At 38.8% G+C, this 21,174-nt stretch overlaps 1 protein-coding gene across 2 annotated transcripts in view; it reads right to left on the bottom strand.

Annotated features, from left to right (window-relative positions):
* The window catches only part of LOC149078171 (caskin-1-like), a 325,236-nt gene that overhangs the window by 157,096 nt on the left and 146,966 nt on the right, over window positions 1–21,174 (bottom strand). For both annotated transcript variants that reach the window (XM_089241763.1, XM_089241762.1), the window contains exons 3-6: window positions 18,428–18,525; window positions 9,261–9,406; window positions 7,999–8,094; window positions 7,309–7,448 (exon numbers count right to left, since the gene is read on the bottom strand). In XM_089241763.1, the coding sequence (XP_089097889.1) occupies window positions 7,309–7,448; window positions 7,999–8,094; window positions 9,261–9,406; window positions 18,428–18,525 (480 nt within the window). The remainder of the gene's footprint in view (window positions 1–7,308; window positions 7,449–7,998; window positions 8,095–9,260; window positions 9,407–18,427; window positions 18,526–21,174) is intronic.

Here is a 21,174-nt window from a genome sequence, read left to right on the forward strand (position 1 = left end):
AATCCGGTTCCTAACTTCGAGGCGCAAATATATGCGGGCCGATCACATCCTCCCCTTCCCCTTCCGTCAAAAAAGTATCGTCACAGAGAACAACAGGCCTACAACGATTGTTTCAAGGTCCACCACACTTCAGTCATATTTAGATAAATTGATGACACAGATAGTAGCACACCACACATGACAAGCATCACACAGAAACAAACTTCTCGTAAGGTTCACTACGCGTACGCGCACATTCCAACATGTGCCAGTTTTAGTTGTGCAGAGAAATTTGGACGAGAAGCATGTGTGGTTTAGTAATAGCTCAAGAATCCCTGACTATAAATTGATTTTTACTACCCACCCACGAAGCCCCTGCGAATCAAATTTGGGTCGTACCCCATAGCCAAGAATTCCCTTGCTGTAAGTGGATTCTTACGACCCTTTCGGAGGGCCCTGCCAATCACGTTTGTGTCGGGACCCCATAACTCGAGAGCCCCTGGCTGTTAGTGGGATTCGAATGAGCCATTTCGAAAGCCCCACAAACAAAGTTGGGGTCGCAGCCATACGTTAAGAATCCCTGATCTATAATAGATATACGACCACAACACTGAACAGGTCCCATCCCAATCAAATCACCACCTTCCGCTGTTTGGGGGGGGTGGGGGGGGAGATAGCCAAAAACCAACCTCAATCACCACAAAACAACCACACCGCCTGCTGATGATGCCCAAAACAAGGTCCATAAATTGGTGCACGGTATAAACATGGGTACGGAGAACGGCGGAGAGGGAGACTCGACCCATAGGTAGGGAAGGGAAGTGGAGAGAGAGAGAGATGAGCGTTAACCTGATGAATATGAATGAGACAATTACTGAGCAATTATTCCCCGGGGTTAGGGAACGCTCCATTCTGATTAAGTCCCAATAAGTGAACGCCACGGCCATCAGCAAATCTTCTGCCGAAGAAGATGGTGTGGGTGAGCAAATGAGAGACACACACACACAGGCCGGGGGCATATATTTCACAGAGATGTTTCCTCTCCTTTGAAATTTCCTGTTTATCCAAATCGCCGTGGAAATATGACGACGAGTGACGGTGGGAGCGAGGGTGGAAATGTTTCCGGATGGAAATTTGTTCCCGAATACGAATCCCCCCCCCCCCGTTCCAAGAAAATGTTTATGTATTTTCCGGAAATTATGTGTTTGTTTCTGTTCCTTTCATTTCTTCAGCGACGAGTCGCAGTAACGTCAGACCTCATTGCCAATTCAGTTGTTTCCGGTGGAAACCCCCTGCGACCGAAATTGTCTTTGTAAGGAAACGAGTTGGGGGAAATGCAAAAACATATATTTATGGTTCCGAATAATTAACTTTCATTATCTTTAATAAATCAATCCTTGGCGACTGGGGCCATCCGATTTGGTAGAGTGTGACAGGCTCGTAATAATGGACGGCGAGATCAAGAACGGATCATGGGGAGGCGATAAGGGCGATCGCCCCTCCCAAGAGCCGAATAGTATGGGGTAAATTTGGCTGTCCCGTAAAATACGGGGATGATCAAATGCACCTACACAATAAGTCGCTTCTCCGACACATCGCCTTGGGCCCGCCTGCCTCTGCTCTTCTAGATGAAGATATCTTCTCGAATGGAGCGAAAACAAGACATCTGCCTAGGCTTAATTCGCAGCTGAAGACGCCTGCCTTCGCTCCATTTGAATCTGAAGATGCTGCCTTCACTCCATTTGAATCTGAAGATGCTGCCTTCGCTCCATTTGAATCTGAATATGTTTGCTCCCACTTCATTCGCGGATGATGTCCATCTCCACTCCATTTGCAGCTGAAGGTGCCTGCCTTCGCTCCATTCGCAGCTGAAGGTGCCTGCCTTCGCTCCATTCGCAGCTGAAGGTGCCTGCCTTCGCTCCATTCGCAGCTGAAGGTGCCTGCCTTCGCTCCATTCGCAGCTGAAGGTGCCTGCCTTCGCTCCATTCGCAGCTGAAGATGTTTAAACGGTCAAGATTACTGAAAGCATTGTAACGTTTACCTCACGTCGTAAAAACTGGACACTCCGGAATTTTTAGCTAGACAATGGGTTTTTCTGTGCACAATATACATTTCAGGGATATACACACGCATTTTTCAGGCACCGTTGAAAACTGGTTCACTTTTTCAGTCACTTTTACGAAGTAACCGCAATCCTTCATGACGGACGATAAGAAGCTTTTCTCCAAGAAGTTGGATCCGTGCCCTGAAGGTAACTTCTTCCAACGATCACAATTGCATTCTAGCTTTCTACCATACCTTCGGATATATACACCTTTTCCATCCGTCTTAATAAATCCACTCGAACGGGTTTGATCTTTCCTAATATAATTAAGTTTCCAAAAGAACTCATCTAACAAGAACGGACTAAAGATAATTCACACGTTTCAATGATGATAACTCGGAATATTATCGGAGAGTCCATTTGAATTAATTTGGCAGAAAGATTATTTCCTAAAACCTTCTTTTTTTTGCTTCTGTTGAAGGCGAAAGTCAAACAAGGTTCAATTACAGTAAGTGGAAAGAAATACATATATTCTCCTTCCGGACGAGTAATTTCTTCTCGATCATTCCACACGCCTTTTTGGAAAGCTTTTTGGCAAAGACATTTAGTCCAATCTCTTTCGTTTTGCATTCCAAGTTCGTTTTTTCCCCCCCTCCTATTTGCTGCAGACTCCATCTCAATTTGTGTTCCTTTTATTTGTTAGCAAAAGTTCCATCTCGTGTCTCTCTCTCTCACACACACTTAATATGGCGGATGTGGGAGAAGGAGTTTTCTCCCATTCGTAAGTGAATTAGGTCCTGGTAAGTTCTAAAGTGATATTTATTTAAACAAGTTTTAAAAGCCGCCGTCCTCCCTTCCCGCATAAAATTTCGAACTAATGGAAATGAACGGAGATAAATGGATAGTTTTGAAGGGAGAGAGAGAACCAGTTATTAATGGTCCGAATCCATTACTTTCGATCGTCTCTCTCTCTCTCCGTTATCTCCCCCCTGCATGCCTTTTTGGAGAAACAGTAGTTTTAGTAACTCTACCAGAAAATGAGCAGTGGCGTACGCACTAAGGTAATACTCCCGTGTGTTGTGAAGGTTAGGGGGGGGGAGGTTGTAGAGAGTGTTCCTTAAGTATGTGAGTTCTCTCATCTCTTCCGTCTCTTTCAAGTGTGTAGTCATCGTTCCCGCCTCCATTTTTTTTTTTTTCAGCTGCGGCAGACTTTTCAGTGGCAATTATTTGAAGTTTCGTCTGTCTTTGGGGCGAAAGCTTTTTCAAGTAGCTTCTTGACGAAGAACTTGGAAGGAAGGTGACAAAGACTTCTTCTTCGTGTGGCGGATGTTTTCATTAACACGAGTCAGAATTTTTCTTTTTCCTTACGATTTCTTTGTGGGAGAAGAAAAAAACTTTTTCTTTTGTTCATTTCTTAACACGTCACTAGTTCCGCCATTTCTTTTTTTTTACGCCCACTTGTCATCTAGTTACTTGAGAAGTGGTTGCGAGGTGAAAGCTTTCTATACGGTAAAACTTCTGTTGTCTTTTCTCTGACGGAGTTTTGTTCTTCTTAATTAAAAATTCAAAATGTAAGATTATTCCTTTTGTTATTATTTGCATTCTTATCTACAGCGTGGTCATAAAATAACTTCGCTGATGTACGACCACCCCCCTTCCCCAGCTAGGAGCCACAGAAATCAACGAATACGAATAGAATTCGAGACGCGTGTTTCAAAGTGCGAACTGAAAAATCACAGCAAAGTCTTTGGACAAATGTATATACAAGGTGCATAGCAAACGGGGCGTTATGGTATTTTACTGGCGAACCGTTGGTCCTGGAGGCATGCTTCCTATTGGGAAAAGTTTCCATTTAACTTGTGTACTCAGACATTTCATTTTCATATTTCAAGTGGTTATATAGTTATTAAAATTTAAAAAAAAAATTATACAGCCCCCCCCCCCCCGTGTACCCTAAAACCCAATTAAACCCAATTAGAAAGTTGTTGCCCTGTCTTTCCTGATGTCAACAAAAAAAATTCAATGTTTCTAAATATTCACCGAGATATTAAAATTCGAAAAACGGAGGAAATTCGGGAAAGAACAGCGTTAAATGTGGGCATTTAGTGCTCCGTTTTCTCTTAACTTTCCTCCGTTTTTCGAATTCGAATATTTCAGTGAATATAGCACTTAGAAACGTGGATTTGTTTTGTTGGCATCAGGAGAGAAAGGGCAACAACTTTGTAATTGGGTTTCGGGACACACGGGGCCTGTATGAAAAGTTATTTTTTTTTTTTTTATTTCAATACCTTCCCATTGAAACATGAATGACGTATCTGAGTACTATACGGTATTCCGAAACTTTTTTTCTAATTGGAAGTATGATTTCCTGGTGAACCACCGGTTCACCAGGAAAATGCCGTGTCTCCTGTTTGCTATACACCCTGTATTATTTTTCACATCATAGTCATTATCTCTGAGAAAAATTTAGAAAAATTCCGACGGTTACTTTTCTTTAATCGCTATCGTTCGTTCACCCGGCACTATAATTTCTTCAGGGTTCATACTCATTTTCATTAAAGAAAATGCCCTGACTTTTCCAGATTTTCTAGTCAAATTTCCAAAAATTGTAGGTAATTTTTTAATCGAAAATTCAATTTCATTAATTACAAAATTATCAAAATAATAAAATTATTAAAATTAATTATAAAGTAATTGTTATATATTATCATCAGAACCATAAACATTACTTTTTACAGTTGTTAAATTTTGTTACATTTTTCTATACAACACGCTTTTCAAATACACCTGATGGAAAAAATGAAACAATCAAGGAATGCAAGACTTCCCCTTTTCTGCAATATTATTGTCTGGAAACATTACCTTAAAAACTTCTCCCCAACATCTATGAATTATTGTACATTAGAATGAGTGGGACGTCACTTATTTTCAATGCCCACAAGATTTAAGCCTTCAATGTTGATGCCTTTGTGACTTAATTAGTCAAAGATGTAGTTGGTTTCGTTGCATCACAGTTCCTTGTGAACTGGCTTACGCTCTGCTTAGCGCGGGAACCGAACAGTCAGGATTGTTTGCGAAATTCCTCTGATTTCACAGTCGCTGACATGAAGAAAACATTGGGGAGGCTGAAAGTCGCCAGTCGTCCCGTATGTACAAGACTCAAACGCATACTCAAGAGAAGGAAAGGTGTGATGCATTGTTATCCGAATCGTTGGATTCCGAATATGGTTTTGAGTAGGGGCCTACTGTTTCATACGCACATTCATAACATAAATGAGATGCCGTAAAAATGTTAAACTGTAATTGTTAGACTTCGTCGTGACAATTTGTAGCTGTGATCAATTTCATTCATTATGCTTGTTGTTACTCAGTTAATTGTGTTACAGAATTACAATCAAAAGCTGTGACGCAACACGTAAATCTTCCAAAACTTCTGAATCGGAACTGAAAAAAATTAATTATTGTGATAGATAATAGATAAGATGTAATTAGATTAATTATTGTGAAGCTCACATTCCCCCCCCCCCAAAAAAAAAAGTTATTAGGAGGGTTCAAATAGCATCAGCCCCCTAGGTTCCGGAACCTATGTTCTGATTTCACATGCTTGGTACGACTCAATAACTTGCGGGTCCATGTTGCTCAAACTGAACGTTTTAGTAAATTATGTTATGCTATTATTTGTTGCAAAGCCGATACCAAGCTTTAAACTGGTCATTTTTGACAGCTTTGATCCAATCGGCCTGCTGAAGATTCAAGTTTTTATCCGCCAATTCTACATTGAAAACATTTTTCTTACCACTCATCGTTTTCCAATAAAAAATTCCCATATCATATTATACATATGCTCACTGAAGTCAACTTACGAAATTATAGCAACTGAGCTTTCCTAATATTTTTTACGATTCACAGTTACGATAAGTTTTCAGTATGTAAGTTTTCTTTGCATACAGTTACAGTAAGGTAGGCCGCAGCAATATGCTGCTCTTCCACATGGACTTACGAAATCCTCATCTTTCCTCGGCAGTTTCTACGGTGTTTTGCGTTCCACTGTGAGATTTAAGGCAGTGTTTCTTAACCTTTTTCCACCCATGGTCCCCTTTGGACCATATTTTCTTCTTGTGGCCCCCGTCGTATCCAGAGAACCCCCCCCCCCCACATCCACCCTTATCCAGAAGCAAAGGCCAATTCGTGGTATTGCCGCCCTGTTCCTATTCTGGTCTAATTTTTTTGATTACCCATTCCCCCCTGAACACGACACCCCCTGGTTATTTCTCTCTTATTCCCCCCATTTTTTCTGTACATATGCCTCTGTCAATAGCATCTCTTATTACTTTTATGGATAATATCTATACTAAAATGATAATAAATTTTATGAACGTTGATGTTTTAGACCATTGCGCTTCAGTGAGCTTCCCTCTTGTGGAGGTTCTATGCAGGCCATCTTGACATTGTGGGATCCACCAATAATGTTCTGAGGGTCCCGTACTTAGCTGGAAGTAACAAGCACAACAAATTTGCATGCTTACTCTCGAAATTTCAGTCAGAGTACCAGATCTCATCATGTAAGCTCTGGAGAATCATGTATGCACATGAAGATCCCGGGGTCATGCCCGGATGGGGCTCATGCTTAAAGGGGAACTCTGGTTCTTTGGGCAATTCCACCAGATTCTGAAAATAGCCCTAGTTTTTCCCACCATATTTCACTTAAAAGTCTGATTTCTTTGTAGCCGAATCTATTTTTCTACAGCTCTCCGAGGCCCCTTAAACCACATTTCATGGCTTCTCCGTCCACTTATTTTTTTCCACGGCCCCCCTAAAGTATCCCAGGACCACGAGGGGGCTATATGGCCCCCGGTTGAGAACCACTGATTTAAGGATTATAAATATTTACTATGTTATCGGATCGCAATTTACGTTCTAGATTTCCCTCTTCTCGAGGCCAAAAATGTTTTCTTTTATCGTCTTTTGCTTTCGATCAGACAACAATCGCGGCGATTTTTCAGGTCCGTTGTCAGAAATTTCCAGGTTTTAGAGACACAAAATTTGGTTATTTTCCCTGATTTACCAGACTTCCCCCCCCTCCTCCGACAATTCCAATTTTCCCTGACCCGCACGAACCCTGTCTCTTCCACCGTTGTAATTACCTTATGAATAAACGTAAATTAATATACTCTTATCACTAAAAACCTTGGACAAAAAACATACAAAATTTTTTGAAATGATGGAAAATTGCAAATATGTCGTCATGTGCTAAAAGAAAATGACAGCATTTAGAGTTAACTAACCTTATGACATCAAGATGACCATTCCGAGCAGCGAGATGAAGACAAGTTGTCCTGTCGTTATCGACGGTATCTTGCGGGCTGTTCATCAACAGAGACCTGCATCTGCCGTTTGACTGCTGCTGCAGCATCAGCTCCACAACCTGCAGAAATTATATATCCTAGTAGTAAAATTCTTCGAAGGATCACCTAATCTTCCGAAGAGCAGTTACGGAACGATAATTGGAGAATCCATTTTATGAACTTCAAAGCATTTTGTGTATATGTTACTGCTAAAGCCCGATGTTGGCCAATTTGCGACAGGGCCAGCCCAGTTGACCCGGCCCCTACATATCGATCCCTATATATGGATCACTAAGATATCGATATTCAGATTCCTTTGATCGTTAGGGTTGCTATGCTAACCATAATCATAATGATTAACTATGGCTAACTATAGAAATGGCCATAATTATCACACACACACACACACACACACAGAAAACAACGCGAATTCGGCGATGACCCCGAATCATAAGGACCAATATAGGGATCGCTATATAGGAACCGACGAAAGCCCGAATTGCCGACATTGGCTGGGTCAATTGTTCTGGCCCCGTCGCGAATTGGCGAACATCGGAGTTTTGCAGTAACATATATACACCCTATCATCTTCATGATGGATTATATGGAATATTGTTAATGAGACATTACCTGATATCGTCCAAACTCGCAGGCGAGATCCAGCGCCGTCTTGTGGTGCTTGTTACGTATCAGGACGTTTGAATGATACTTCAGCAGCAGCGACACCTTTGAAGAAAAAAATGACAATTTCTGCATAAGTCTCTGTGAAAAATTACATAAAAGTAAATACATTAGTCCTCTTACACCCAGGCATCGCGAGGATCCGGGTTTGAACCCCACTGCAGTGGTGGTCGGCTGAAGTTGGTTTTCTGTGTGTGTGTGTGTGTGTGTGTGTGTATACATATATATATATATACACACACACACACTCACACACTTATATAACTGTATTACAACAATACAATTAATCAATCATTGCACTTCACTCATACTTAGAAAAATTTATGGCAGATGGCAGCACCACACATAAAAAAAAACTAAAATTTGTATCGTTTATAGATAATTTGTGTGATCAGTAGACATCATCTCTCCCTCTTTTGATCATTGATCATTTTTTTCGCACCACGGTCATTTTCTGCTCACGATGGCTAATTAGAGCGGGACCTACAATTTATTGCAGATTCCGAACGGAAGGCTTGTTTTTATACTCATCGAGAAGATGGTGCGCTAACCGCTCGATGGGGGGACTCCTTGCAGTAGCAATATTTTCAGCAGTCATGTCGCCGTTTCCGTTGTACCTGTGTCAGGAAAGTTTTCTGACAAGGACGAACCGGGTATCGAACTCGCGACACCTTTTAACATCCTTTGGTACTTTAGGCGAGTATCTTATCGACCTGGGCTACCGCACCCCATCTCTCCCTCTCTCTTTTATTCCATTAATTCATTCTCGTATGATACTGGGACAGTGCAATGTCATGCCAGTTCTAAATGATAGGTACCAATATTATTGCACTAGAATCAACTGTTCTCAACGATTTTTTTTTGGACTCTCTGAGCCCTTTTTTGTCTACGACTTCAATGGCGGAGTACCGTATGATTCTTTTTATTCATTTATCAAACTTACTGATTTATTTTATGGTCCTGGGGCCGCCGCAGAGCACCTTGGAAGTGCACAAGGAGTTCTCTGGGTTCCGCAGAGCACGGGTTTAGAACCCCTGCATCTAGGTATGAAATACATGTTCTCACGCCCTTCGCGGGAAAAAACTAATCAATTCACGAATTACTTGAACAAAAATTCATTTTAATAAACTTTTTAAACTACGATGGAAAATGGAGGGGGGAGGGCGGAAAGCAATGGCTACATCAAGAAAAAAGTGTCATTAAAAACTTACAACTAGAATGTGCCCGTGCTGACATGCCAAATGCAGTGGAGTTTCACCGGCTTCCGACTGCTCGTTGACGGAGGCATTGTACTGTAGAAGTAATGCCACCGGCTCTGGCTTGCCCTGCCAAGCGGCGTAATGCAATGGGCGCATATCTGAAAATACAAAAAAAAAAAATATGTGCATATACGTATACTATATACATTATTTTAGCTTTAAGCATTAGTTTAAACACCCCATATATATTATGAGGTGGTACAAAATGATTCAAGCCATTTCCAGAGCCATGCAGAGAAATTACACTCCAAACCAGGGCAGAGGTGTTCAACCTTTTTCAAGTCGCTTGCGCCAACTTGCTTTCCTCTCACCATCATCATAAGGCCGGACGTCCACCGAAAGCTAAAACGAGCGAAAACATGTCGCGTGTATGACTACTATAGTGGTCTTGCGCATATCCACGACTTGTTTTCGTTCGTAGCATCTTCCAGTGGACGACTGGCATAAGAACAGATAAGAATTTTGAATGGCTTTTTTTTTTCAACCATCTAGTTCGACAGCTTTTCTGTTGCGGTATTCCACAAGATAATGCCCTTTCAGCAGCAATCCCGAGATATCTCGTCAAACTTGATCTGCTTTATTTCAGCAACCACCAAAATATTTCGGCTTTTAAAAACATATTGAAGTTGTTTTTACCGTAACACACGTTTCCTTCCCACCTCCTCCTCCAATTAATCAACTGCCAGTGGGTGGAGTAAGCACTTGTTCAAGGTTAGATAAGATGAGCATCGAGAAAGAGACTGCGTGTGTTCTCCCCCACTTTCTTTCAGCACTTTAAAGAAATATACCATCAGTATATACGGGGTGATTATAAAAAAACTATCCCGACATATGGGCCCCTAACTATCATAACATTCACAGAAACTGAATGAAATTTTGGCATAAGGTATTTTGAGGTATGCGCTCAAGAATGATATGGAAAACAACAGTGTCACTCTAACAGTTACGGTTACGTGAGAAAATTTCGAAAATATCAAATGGCAACACCAAGTTTTTTGTATTAGAATGCGATCTCCGTACTGAAAAACACTAAATAGCGTTGGAATGGCACCTGTAGCACGAAAATCCCCGGAGCTAGGCAAGGAAAAAGTAAAAAGGACTTTGCCGTGCACCAGAGCATTAATGTTCGTTTCATTCGTCACACCGTTTCTTCGGCTGAGATCTCGGCCTGATTAGTCCTCCACAAGGTCATGTGGAAAACACAATAAAATGCTTTATTTTATGCTGCTTCTCTGTCCTTATTGGTTGTCCTCACTTTTAGCCTATCTACCGCCGGTGATTTTCATGCTACAGTTGCCGTTCGAACACTATTTAGGGTTTTTCACAATGGAGATCACATTCCAATACAAAAAACTTGGTGTTGCCATTTGATATTTTCGAAATTTTCTCACTGTAACCGTAACTGTTAGAGTGACACTGTTGTTTTCCATATCATTCTTGAGCGCATACATCAAAATACCTTATGTCAAAATTTCATTCAGTTTCTGTGAATGGTATAATAGTTAGGGGCCCATATGTCGGGATAGTTTTTTTATAATCACCCTGTATATATAAAAATAATACAAAAATGTTTTTTTTCAAAACAAAGTAGTTCTATTCCTACAAAGCCACGCACGTCATGACAGGTGTTTTTTGTATCATGGTGAGGGGAATAAAAGCGATGGATGGAGTAAATTTTTCTGTCGGGGGTGGGGAGTGGGGGAGAGCAGTTATCAGCTCGCACAATCGAAAAAAAATTCTTTTTGAAAATAGGTGGCAATTTGAGAAGGTTTTGAAATTTCAAATGTGGCAGTTTTAATGCGGATCAGGAAAATTTTAAAAACCGCTTAAAGGGGTTAAGGAGTCCAATACCTTGCAAGGGAGTAGTTAAGAGTAAGCATAGAGTACGTTTGGGTGTTACAATGGTAGAAAGAGTAACGTGGTACTTGCGAGAAAAACGTGAAAGATGTCTACTGCTTTAAAATATGCTATTTTAGACGAATCATTAAAATAATATTACATTACTGCGTACGCAGAATTTTCTCGGGAGAGGGGGGGGGGGTTCAATATTTTTTTTTTCTTCTTGGGGGGGGGGGTTTACTTTTTCTCTGCAAAATAACACTATAATCTCGGCTTGATGAAGGGGGGAGTTAGAACCCCAAAACCCCCTTTACGTACGCCAATGAACATTTGTATTGACGTACGCACAAGCGATTTGAAGGTTTAGCTAAATGTGAATCAGTGACGATACTTTAGATTTAGATGATGGAAGGTGATTCAGGTCATGAATAAAAGTGCAAAATTCTCAATTTTTCTAAGTAGTTCCATCGATACGCAGCCATAAGCTTCACCGAATTTTTCACTGAACATCATGAAATCTAACATCCAACTAAAGTGAATGATCGACTATACTCCACCCGAATGTTTTCTTCAACTGAACATGAACTCTTATTCTTCATCTGAATATCTCCAACTGAAATCCACTTACTCCCCACTTGAGCTTCACTTACTCGTTACCCAAGTCCTCCATTCTTTACCTGAGAATGTACCCACTCTCATTCAATCTAGAACTAAATCTTCAACTAAAAATTCTTCAAATATTACTTATATTTTAGTGCGTTTTTGATGAATTCATTGAAGTTCTGTTCTAGACTCTCAGAGCGTCAAAACTATTTTATTCCCGATTTCTTTCTCTCTCTATATATATAGAACTGAACCTCACTAGTTGCTCGACTGAACATTAAATCTTCAGCTGAAGGTCTTCGCATCCAGAACTGAAGCTTGATGAATCCCTCAAAATAAAATGAACTCGAAAGTCCCAGTTTTCCGCGAACTAAAACTTCAAAGAAGGTGGTCCCCCCATCGCTGAAAGATGAATGAACAAACTTGTACCAAGAACGGAGGATGCTTCCCGTATATACTCAGCACCAGTGAAACACCTCAGCTGCGGAAACACCACAAGATCGTAGATCAAGTTCCCGAGACTTTTAATCAACTCCGGAAAACGACAACGGGGTTTAGTAAAAGTTCTTCCCTTCCTATCTTTTCAGTAGCGGCCATTTTTCAAACATTTCTCGTTTAACTAGATTACGAACCTAGCGGGAGGGGGAAAAGAAATGGAATATATCAGGTAAATACGCGCGCGCGCGTGTGTGTGTGTGCGACAACTTCTTCTCCAGAAACTAGCCCCCGAACACATAACACATCATCAGTAACCTTACTGACATAATGAGAAACTGCAAATTGGATTCAAGCAACAACAAAAAAAATGGCGAGAAAATAAGATTTCAGAAAATTTCGTGAGAAATTCTTAATAACTATGATCAAGAAGTGGGGGGGGGGGGGGGGGGGATCTTCCGAGTATCATTTTCAGAATGAAAAAATCCCATTACTGTTCTCCCCTTACCCATATCAAATACGAGAGAACAAAAAACTCATTTTCTAATTCAACTAATTCAAGAGAGAACATGGAGAATTATTACTTGATCTATTTTTGTCCATTCCCTGTTTACTTCGTCGCTGAGGAGAATTTGCTCGAGTGATTTGAAAAATGAAAAAAAATGCATAGAATACTCCCGGACTAGCCGAAATAAGTGGAGTGATAGGACGTACCCAGGGTTGCGGATGCGGATCCCTTTTTTCGTCAGCGCATGTCAACACATCTTGTTTTGCGGGTGAATTTAGGCTGCAGTGGTAAAAGTGTTTTATTGTTTGTTCTAGGAGCAACACTGGCGTAAAAACTGCCACCCTGTCGAGGACAAGATTGCGTCATATATACACACCCCGTATCTTCTTTTTTTTTTTCTTCTTTCATCAGCACATAGGTTTGTTTAACCCTTTAAGCCGGTTTTAAAATTCTCCTGATCCGCATTATAACTGATAACTGTCACATTTCAAAAATTGCTAAACCTTCCCAAATTTGCCACGTATATTAAGAATTTTTTTCCCGATTGCGAGCAGATAACTGCTCCCCCCCCCCCCCAACAAGAAAATTTACTCCTCCCATCGCTTTTATTCCCCCTGACTATTATACAAAAAAACACCTACCGTGTGTTTTGGGTTTTTAGGAAGAGAAATACTGCCTTTTTTTTGGTATTGTTTATACTGAGCGTATATTTCTTTTAATCTATTTTTTCTCTATTTTTTTCGCTCCTCCTTATCTAAGGATGAACAAGAGCTGACTCCGCCCACTGCAGTTGATTGGTTTGAGGGATGCAAAACATGTTTTATTGTGAAAACGGCTTCATTACGTTTTTAGAAGACGAAATATCTCGGGGTGACAGAGATAAACCAGATCAAGTTTGACGAGATATCTCGGGATTGCAGCTGTAATGGTTAACTGTAGGCAGGGCTGGAAATATAATTCGGAGATACAGTGTAGAAGAGATGTGTACTGGTGTAGTACTGGATCGAAGGATAAAAGAATAAATATAGATCGAGAATAAAATTACTCTATTATTTATGGCCATTACACGTATCCCATAAATTCGTAAATTGTTTAAAAATTCATTTAAAAATTGAAGAAATCTGTAAATTTGGATGCGGTTTGCGAAAAGGTTATTTTTACGAAGGTAGGGGTTGATAAAGGAAAAAATAGTTCGAATTTTGAAGATAGAGGGTGCTGCATGAAAGCAGATTACATAATCTCGGGCAAAAGTATAATCGGAAATTTTCTTTAATCTGTTCCGAGTCCGAAACGTTCGTAAGCTGGTTCAGCTGGCGATTCGTTGCTGTGGTAAAGCGACTTCAACAATGGTGATTAATCAACAATGTCTACATCACACAAGTGAAACCCTTATTAGTAAGCGCCAGCAACAGGAAAATTTAGAAATAAGCTGTTAATCGTACAACATTGCATTTTAAACGATTCTGATTTGCATATTCCCAGTGATCTGCTTTCGTGCAGTGCCCTCTATAGACAAAAATTTCAACCAATTTCTTTAAATACTTGCAATTTCTATGATGTAAAATGTAACTCGCATGTGTCTAGTAGTAAAACTTGTGCTTAATTGATTTGAATTGCTTTGAGTTATATTTTTTTAAATTTTACTTCATATTCGTTTTATTAACTAGAACGCAAATAAATAATTTTCTCCCTTATAATCGAATTCCACTGCAACGAAATTTTTTTAACGAATGTTAACATTCGTAAAATCGGAAATAAGATTTTTAAGATATAATTTATTGAAGAAATTTCGTTATAACGAAGTGATTTCTTCAGTCCTTTGGAGTTATAACGGGATTCCACTGCACCTGATATACCAGTGTTTTTCAAACTGGATGTTGCCAACTTTTGTCAAATGCGTCGCGGCGAGCTATTGATATTGATTTGTGTGTGCCTGTGTTTATGTTTCGAAATGGGTCTTTTGTAAGTGAAAGTATCTACTGAAATACTCTGGGGAGTCGCAGATTTGACATGAATTGTGCAAGGGAGCCGTTAGTGAAAAAAGGTTGAGAACCACTGTGATATGCATGTACTTTTAACTTCTCGCCAGGGCCATAACTAGGATTTTTGCCGCTCGGGGTAAACATGATTCAGGGCCGGGGCAAACATTATTTTTCCGCGCCACAACTTTAAAATTCGATAATTTTGTAATAGTGTTCTTTGTCCCCACCTAAAATTGCGGGCCCGGGCAGTTGACTAACCTCCCTCTAGTTACGACCCTGCTTCTCGCATACCCTATTGGGGTGGGTCGAGTAAAGCTTCAAGATGCAGGGTGCATAGCAAACAGGGGGGTAGCCGTTGATCCTAGAAGTATACTTCCAATTAGAAAAAGTTTCCAAATAACGTGTTGTACTCAGATATTTCATTCATGTTTCAAGGGGTTGTATAGTTATTAAAATAAAATAAAACTTTTTATACAGTCCCCGTATGACCCAAAACCCGATTAGAAAGTTGCCTTGTGTCTCTAGATGCCAAAAAAAAAAAAATCCATGTTTCTAACTGAGATATTCGAATTCGAAAATCTGAAGAAAGTTGGGGGAAAAACAGCTCCAAATGCAGGAAAACCATTTCACCCGGATCTAACGCTGTTTTTCCCCGAAATTTCCTCCGTTTTTCGAATTCGAATATTTCAGTGAATAATGCACTTATAGAAACATGGATTTTTTTCCCCCCATCAGGAAAGACAGGGCAACAAAATTCTAATTGGGGTCTGTGATACACGGGGACTGTATAAAAAGATATCTGAGTACTACACGTTATTTGAAAACTTTTTCTAATTGGAAGTATACATCTAGGATCAACGGTTCGCCAGTAATAAGCCATACTGTGTTTGGTATGCGCCCTGTATATCTTTAAAGAATTGAGAGATCGAAATGTATCGGCTCTTCTTTGTGAACCAAATGGTACATAGTAAGATTTCGAGAATAGAGTTTGTGTTTTAAAAATTCAATGAGCAATTATACTGCCACAATAGTTCGAAACATATTTTCTAATAACAGCAACAACATTGGTTGAGCTTTAACGAAGCTTCGGCCGGTATTACACCAAAAAAAGTTTCATAAAATTTCATTTATAAAACTTGAAAAATTCAACCAATATGGCTATCGGTTATATTCGAGAAAATGCAACCGATAGCCTTATTGGTTAAATTATTCATGTTTTGTAAATAAACTTTTATGAAACTTTTACAGTGTAATCCCGGCCTTCGAAAAAGAAATTCGTTACTAAACAAAGTACACAAGGGCTGTATATTGAAATTATTTTCAATTTTCATGGAGTGTGACTGAAAAGATCAGATTGCAATTCAAATTAGTTACGTATTTTTCGACAATAGAGTTTCAAATTTTTAAACATTGTTCTTGAAAAATGTAAATTTATTTATATTTTTAGACTTCCAATACAAGCTAATACAATGAAGAGAAATTTATGGCAGCCGAGATCATTAATTATGTTTTTGAAAACTCGCTCGGAAGAGACGCGCCAACTAATTTTGTGAACGCGAGCTTGTAATAAAAGTCACCAGGACGAATTTGGCTGTAATTAATGAATTTATGATTCAAATGAGAAATTTGAAGCTCCTTCATGAATTATCCGACATTTCTTCTTTTTTTTTCTTTCAAGATAATTATATTTCTTTTCAGATGTTTCACTCCTCGCTTATCGATTAATTGTGTTTCGTTAAGGCTACTTGGTTCTTCTGCTACACCTTCTATATGCCCTTGTTCTCGGAAGAGGTACCGCCACCTTCCTTGAGAATGAAATGAAATCTCTCCCTTACAACGGTACTCAATAAAACAAATTCCCTACTACAATGACATTTTTTCAAGTCTTGTTTGGAAATGTCTGTACTGTAATGTTAAACTTCTAACTCTCGATATAACGATAATGATTCTACTACGATATTTTTTCTTGGCCCGCAGAATATCGTTACGTCGAGGTTTCACTGTATTTCTTTCTTCTCTGTCGATACTTCATTGTTTTCTCTATTGATATTTCCTTCTTCTCTGTAGATAGTTTCATCCTCCAATTGTTGATAGTTCATCCTCCATTGTTGATAGTTCATCCTTCATTGTTGATAGTTCATCCTCCATTGTTGATAGTTCATCCTCCATTGTTGATAGTTCATCCTCCATTGTTGATAGTTCATCCTCCATTGTTGATAGTTCATCCTTTCATCCTTCTCTTTTGATACTTATTTTCATCCTTCTCTTTTGATACTTATTATCATCCTTCTCTTTTGATACTTATTTTCATCCTTCTCTTTTGATACTTATTTTCATCCTTCTCTTTTGATACTTATTTTCATCCTTCTCTTTTGATACTTATTTTCATCCTTCTCTTTTGATACTTATTTTCATCCTTCTCTTTTGATACTTATTTTCATCCTTCTCTTTTGATACTTATTTTCATCCTTCTCTTTTGATACTTATTTTCATCCTTCTCTTTTGATACTTATTTTCTCTTATTTTATTCTTCCTTGTCCATATTTCATTCTCCTCTGCGGACACTTCATTCTTCTCTGTCGATACTTCATTCTTCTCTGTTGATAGTTGAACCTCTTTGATTATTATTATCATCAACAACAACCATTTTCAATCCACTGCTGGATGAAGGTCTCCTTTAAATTTTTCCATTTTGCTCTGTCTGATGCTTTAGCCATCCGGTTGACTCCAGCAACTTTCCTGATCTCGTCAATCCATATCTTGCGTCGTGGGAACGCCTTCTCGGACGTTTAACACCACGGGGGTACCAATCTAGAACATTTGTGGTCCATCTGTTGTCCCGTCTTCTTGCAATATCTCCAGCTCATCATACAACATATCTTTGATTATACTTGTTGATAATTTTTCTCTGCAAACGTAGTGCGTCTTTCTATCCTTCGCACATCTCAACTTCCTTCCTTGTAGATGATCATTCAGATATTTGTTTTTATCTGTAGATGCTTATTATACCAACACAAATTTATTTCTTTTTTGCAATCACTTCCTTCCCCCTTTTCTGCAAATACAAATTTTTCGTCAAGCTTTTTTTTATTTATATACCATTCACTTCAGCCCCCATCTTTTATTCTTTTCAGATACAGTACTTAAATCTTTATCGTTTAGGACGATGAATTCTTCGCTCTCCAGTATTTTACTCTTTCCTTTTGATACCTACTTTTTTGAAACATTCGTTTCTACGATATCTTCGAGAGAAAAAAAACCATTCTTTCGAAATTAGTTATTCTCTTTGGGAACCATTGTATTTTTATTTCCAATGTATCTTGTTTGGGAATAAAATATTCAAATTATTGTCAATCACACTAAGTGTTCCCCCAAAGATTTCGGCTGACTTGGAAAAAACCGCTTGTTCTGGTTGACAAATCTAAGTTTTGTTCTAACTTTGATTACGAGGAATTATGTGCTGTGCTTATTCATTTCTCCCTTTATTTCACTACATCTTTTTATAGATAATTAATTTACACAGACCGAGTGTTTCGTGAATTTTCTCAATCCATTGAATTCACGGATTTCTGTTCAAACTTTCAACAATTCTATTCAAAACACAAATTATTCATACATATAAAAAGGAATATAAAATTTGACAATTTCTCTCCTATCAAAGAACAATATCAATAATTTCCCCTCCACCATGAAAAAACGTGCGAAATCGCATTTGAAACGTGAACGACAAATAATTAATGGACCATAATTACTTTTGTTGTCCTTTATGTCGACGTAAGCGCCGGCGTCCAGCATAAGCCTCATTATGGCGACGTTACACATGAGAGCAGCTTGATGCAAACCAGAAATTCTGAAAATGAGATTAAAAACAAATAAGAAGCCATGAGTTTCAATTATACTCAGCACACAATATACTTTCGTTAATTAATAATAATGAGTTTTTGTGTGTTGTTTTCGGTAATGCAAAATAAAATGTACACCGTACTTAAGTAGGTACTTATCACGCATATATTCCGAGACAATAGCAACTTATCCATGAACTGAGAAATACATTCGAATTATAATTCCAGTATGCGTGACCAGAAAGTTAACTGCAGTTGTTTAAATTCAAAACCCACAAAGTAATCCAAAGTATCTGAACAAACAAATGCTTAAATAAGATGTTTTTAGCAACGCCTCAAAGTTTCCACATAGAGTTGTAAAACCGTCCTGAATATTCTATTCCTTACAAACAACGGTATCACAGTGTTGTTCAACCGCTAGTCCCCGAAACATTCAGACCAATCGACATTTTAGCCGCTACGAAATTTTAGATTTATACTATATAATAAATGTTATATTATCTATATATCTACTATACTCTATATTTGTTTCTATCTGTCTTAGCTGTCAGCAGATCAATGACTTATTACGACCATTAATTTTATGCCGGTCTGCTAATTATTTTAAATATTTATTAATTTTTTGCCTATGTCCGCAAACTATTTCTCTATTTATTTATTTTTTACAAGATATACAGAAGACTGGATGTTGTGAAGATATTTATTATTTGGGATGTTAATTTCTTAAGGAAGGAAAAAAACTCATCTCTGCCTCTACCGGGAGTCGAACCCGGGTCCCTCGATTACCGGACGAGTGCTCTGACCGAGTACAGAGGAGATAGAGATTTTCCTTCGCTAGAGCGTATATGTGCCAAACGGAACCGTGCAATGGACGGTGATAGTGGTCAGAGCACTCGTCCGGCAATCGAGCGACCCGGGTTCGACTCCCGGTAGAGGCAGATATGAGTTTTTTCCTTCCTTAAAAAATTAACATCTCAAATAATAAATATCTTCACAACATCCAGTCTTCTGTATATCTTGTATTAAGTGGAGAGCGACATTCATGTCATAAACTTTATTATTAGTCCTGAAATTTTTTCTTCCCATTCCCTTATTTCTTGCCGGTCCACAAATTACTTCTATTTGCGCTATTTATTTTTCTCAGTTCACTAATTATTCCGCATATTTAATTATTTTATGCTAATCCGCTAATTAATTATATTATTATTCGTGGTATTCATTTTTTGCCGGTATTCAAATTATTTCTCCCATTTTTCCGCCGGTTCATAAATTAGTATTTATTTTTCACAAGTCTGCAAATTGTGTATCTTATACTTTTTTCCGGTTCATAAATTAATTCTCCCTCTTATTCTTTTTTGCAGGTCTACAAATTATTTCTCCTCACTTTTTTTTCAGTCCGCTAACTTCAAGTATTCATCTATTTTTTGCCGGTCCCCAAATTATTTTTCATATTTATTTATTTTTTTGCAGGCTCACAAATTATTTCTCCTATTTACGGTATTTATTTTTTTACCGGTGCCTCAAATTATGTATTTCTCTCTTTTCCACTGGTCCTCAAACTGATTCCCAAAATTATTATTATTATAATTTTTTTTGGCCGATCCACAAATAATTTCTCCCATTTATTTATTTTTCCGACCATTTCCGTTATTAACGGTATTTATTTTTGGCCCGTCAGAAAACTTTTCTAATTCTTGCTGATTCGCAATATTTTTTGCTGGCTTGCCAATTAGTTCTCTTATTTACGGCATGCACTTTTTTGCTAGTCCGCAAATTACTTTTCCTACTTTTCTGCCGTTTCACAAATTTATTTATTTATTGCCGGTCCGCAAATCATTTCTGCCGGTCTCCGAAACAAAATTGTTCAACTGCTTCCAACCGGTTCGCAGCTGTAAAAAAGTTGAAGAACAAACACTATTCCATAATATTGTCACAATGGTAGGTAAAAGATGAGGTAGGGGGTGTGCGTACGTGCGTGTTCCAGCATCTGCCGCTGAAAGAGATAACTGGATAGGTCCGGAGGAGGAATTCTGGCGTTCATGTCATGTATATTCCATAAATTACTGTAAAATTTGATTGTAAATTCTAAAATACTGTCACCAAAGAACCCCTAACTTTCAATTATGGGGGCTATTCATCCTGTATCGATATGTAATCGACTTTTCCCGCACTTTACAATCGGAATATTACGCGCACGGCGATAACACACTCGCACAATTCACGGATCATTCCGTTCACGGATGCAAATGGGTTTAATGCTCGAATATTAAACACGCATATAAAATAAACATTTCTTTCCGAGCTGAGGGGGAAAAAGAAGTGGCTTGCCGAGCTGTCAAGTAATAACACCAACAATTCTAATAAATTGGACGTTTTTTCGTGGAACGGCAACAACACCTTCTAGGGCAACACCCTATCAGGAGCTGGCACAGACAGATAGACAAGCAAAAGAAAGTGGAGGACCATTTCTAAAAATAAAAATACTATCTAGATCTCTCTTTCGCACTTTTCTGTGTTGGATGTCCATAGGGAAAAAGCGATGATGATGCAAAGGAAAATTGTGTAGGAGGAGAGAGAGAAAAACACACACAAACACAAGAGACAGTCATCTCTTCCGAAATCCCACATTTCCACGAAATAAAATGTCACGCACGTGC

The sequence above is a fragment of the Pholcus phalangioides genome, unplaced genomic scaffold, assembly GCF_987345545.1.
Source record: "Pholcus phalangioides strain wild (caught in Gottingen) unplaced genomic scaffold, Ppha-v1.0 ptg000014l_1, whole genome shotgun sequence".
In the NCBI taxonomy this organism is placed as follows: Eukaryota; Metazoa; Arthropoda; class Arachnida; order Araneae; family Pholcidae; genus Pholcus; species Pholcus phalangioides.